At 34.1% G+C, this 621-nt stretch overlaps 1 protein-coding gene across 1 annotated transcript in view; it reads right to left on the bottom strand.

Moving 5' to 3' along the window:
* The window catches only part of LOC102839834 (amine sulfotransferase-like), a 36715-nt gene extending 36478 nt beyond the window's left edge, over nt 1–237 (bottom strand). The window contains exon 1 of the mRNA XM_006877955.1: nt 96–237. Within this exon, the coding sequence (XP_006878017.1) occupies nt 96–237 (142 nt within the window). The remainder of the gene's footprint in view (nt 1–95) is intronic.
* Between the last annotated feature and the right edge of the window lie 384 nt (nt 238–621).

Raw genomic sequence — 621 nt, 5'->3', positions numbered from 1 at the left:
CCTGTTGTGGGTATCTGGGAAAAGGCACATTTGTGCACACTTATTCACAAACCAGAGTAAAGACAGAAAACAGAAGGACCAGTCCTCAAACTTACCAGATTTTGGATATGTGATTATGAAGACATCATCATCTCTAATTTCAAAATCTTCTAGATTTTCTAGTACATCAATATTAATCAGAGAACGCTTAAAGTAATAGCCTTTGAAATTCAATAAGTGTGTGTCGGTGTCATCCATAATTAGTTTACCTACAAGAAAACCCAAGACATTCTTTTCAAGTTCTCAGTTTTATAATAATGAACAAAAATATGGACTTAAACAATGGAAGCAATAATGTTGTCAAACATGACACAATTGTGAGGATGGTGCAGGACCAGGCAGGGTTTCGCTCTGTTGTGTATAAGATTGCGAAGATTTGGAACTGAATCGACAGACCCAAACAATAACAACAACAACACTTATTCAATGCTTAGTGTGTGCCAGACAGCATTTAAATGTCTTGTCTTATCAACTCATTTATAGTAATGATTTTACAGATATTGAGTCATTTAAACTTCACAGCAATCCAATAAAATAAGTGATGTACCATTATTATTTTAAAGATGAGAAACTTGAGATGCT

Source organism: Chrysochloris asiatica, unplaced genomic scaffold (assembly GCF_000296735.1).
Source record: "Chrysochloris asiatica unplaced genomic scaffold, ChrAsi1.0 scaffold00703, whole genome shotgun sequence".
Lineage (NCBI taxonomy): Eukaryota > Metazoa > Chordata > Mammalia > Afrosoricida > Chrysochloridae > Chrysochloris > Chrysochloris asiatica.
The sequence above is the reverse complement of the archived record's forward strand: the minus strand, read 5'-3'. Positions and strand labels throughout refer to the sequence as shown.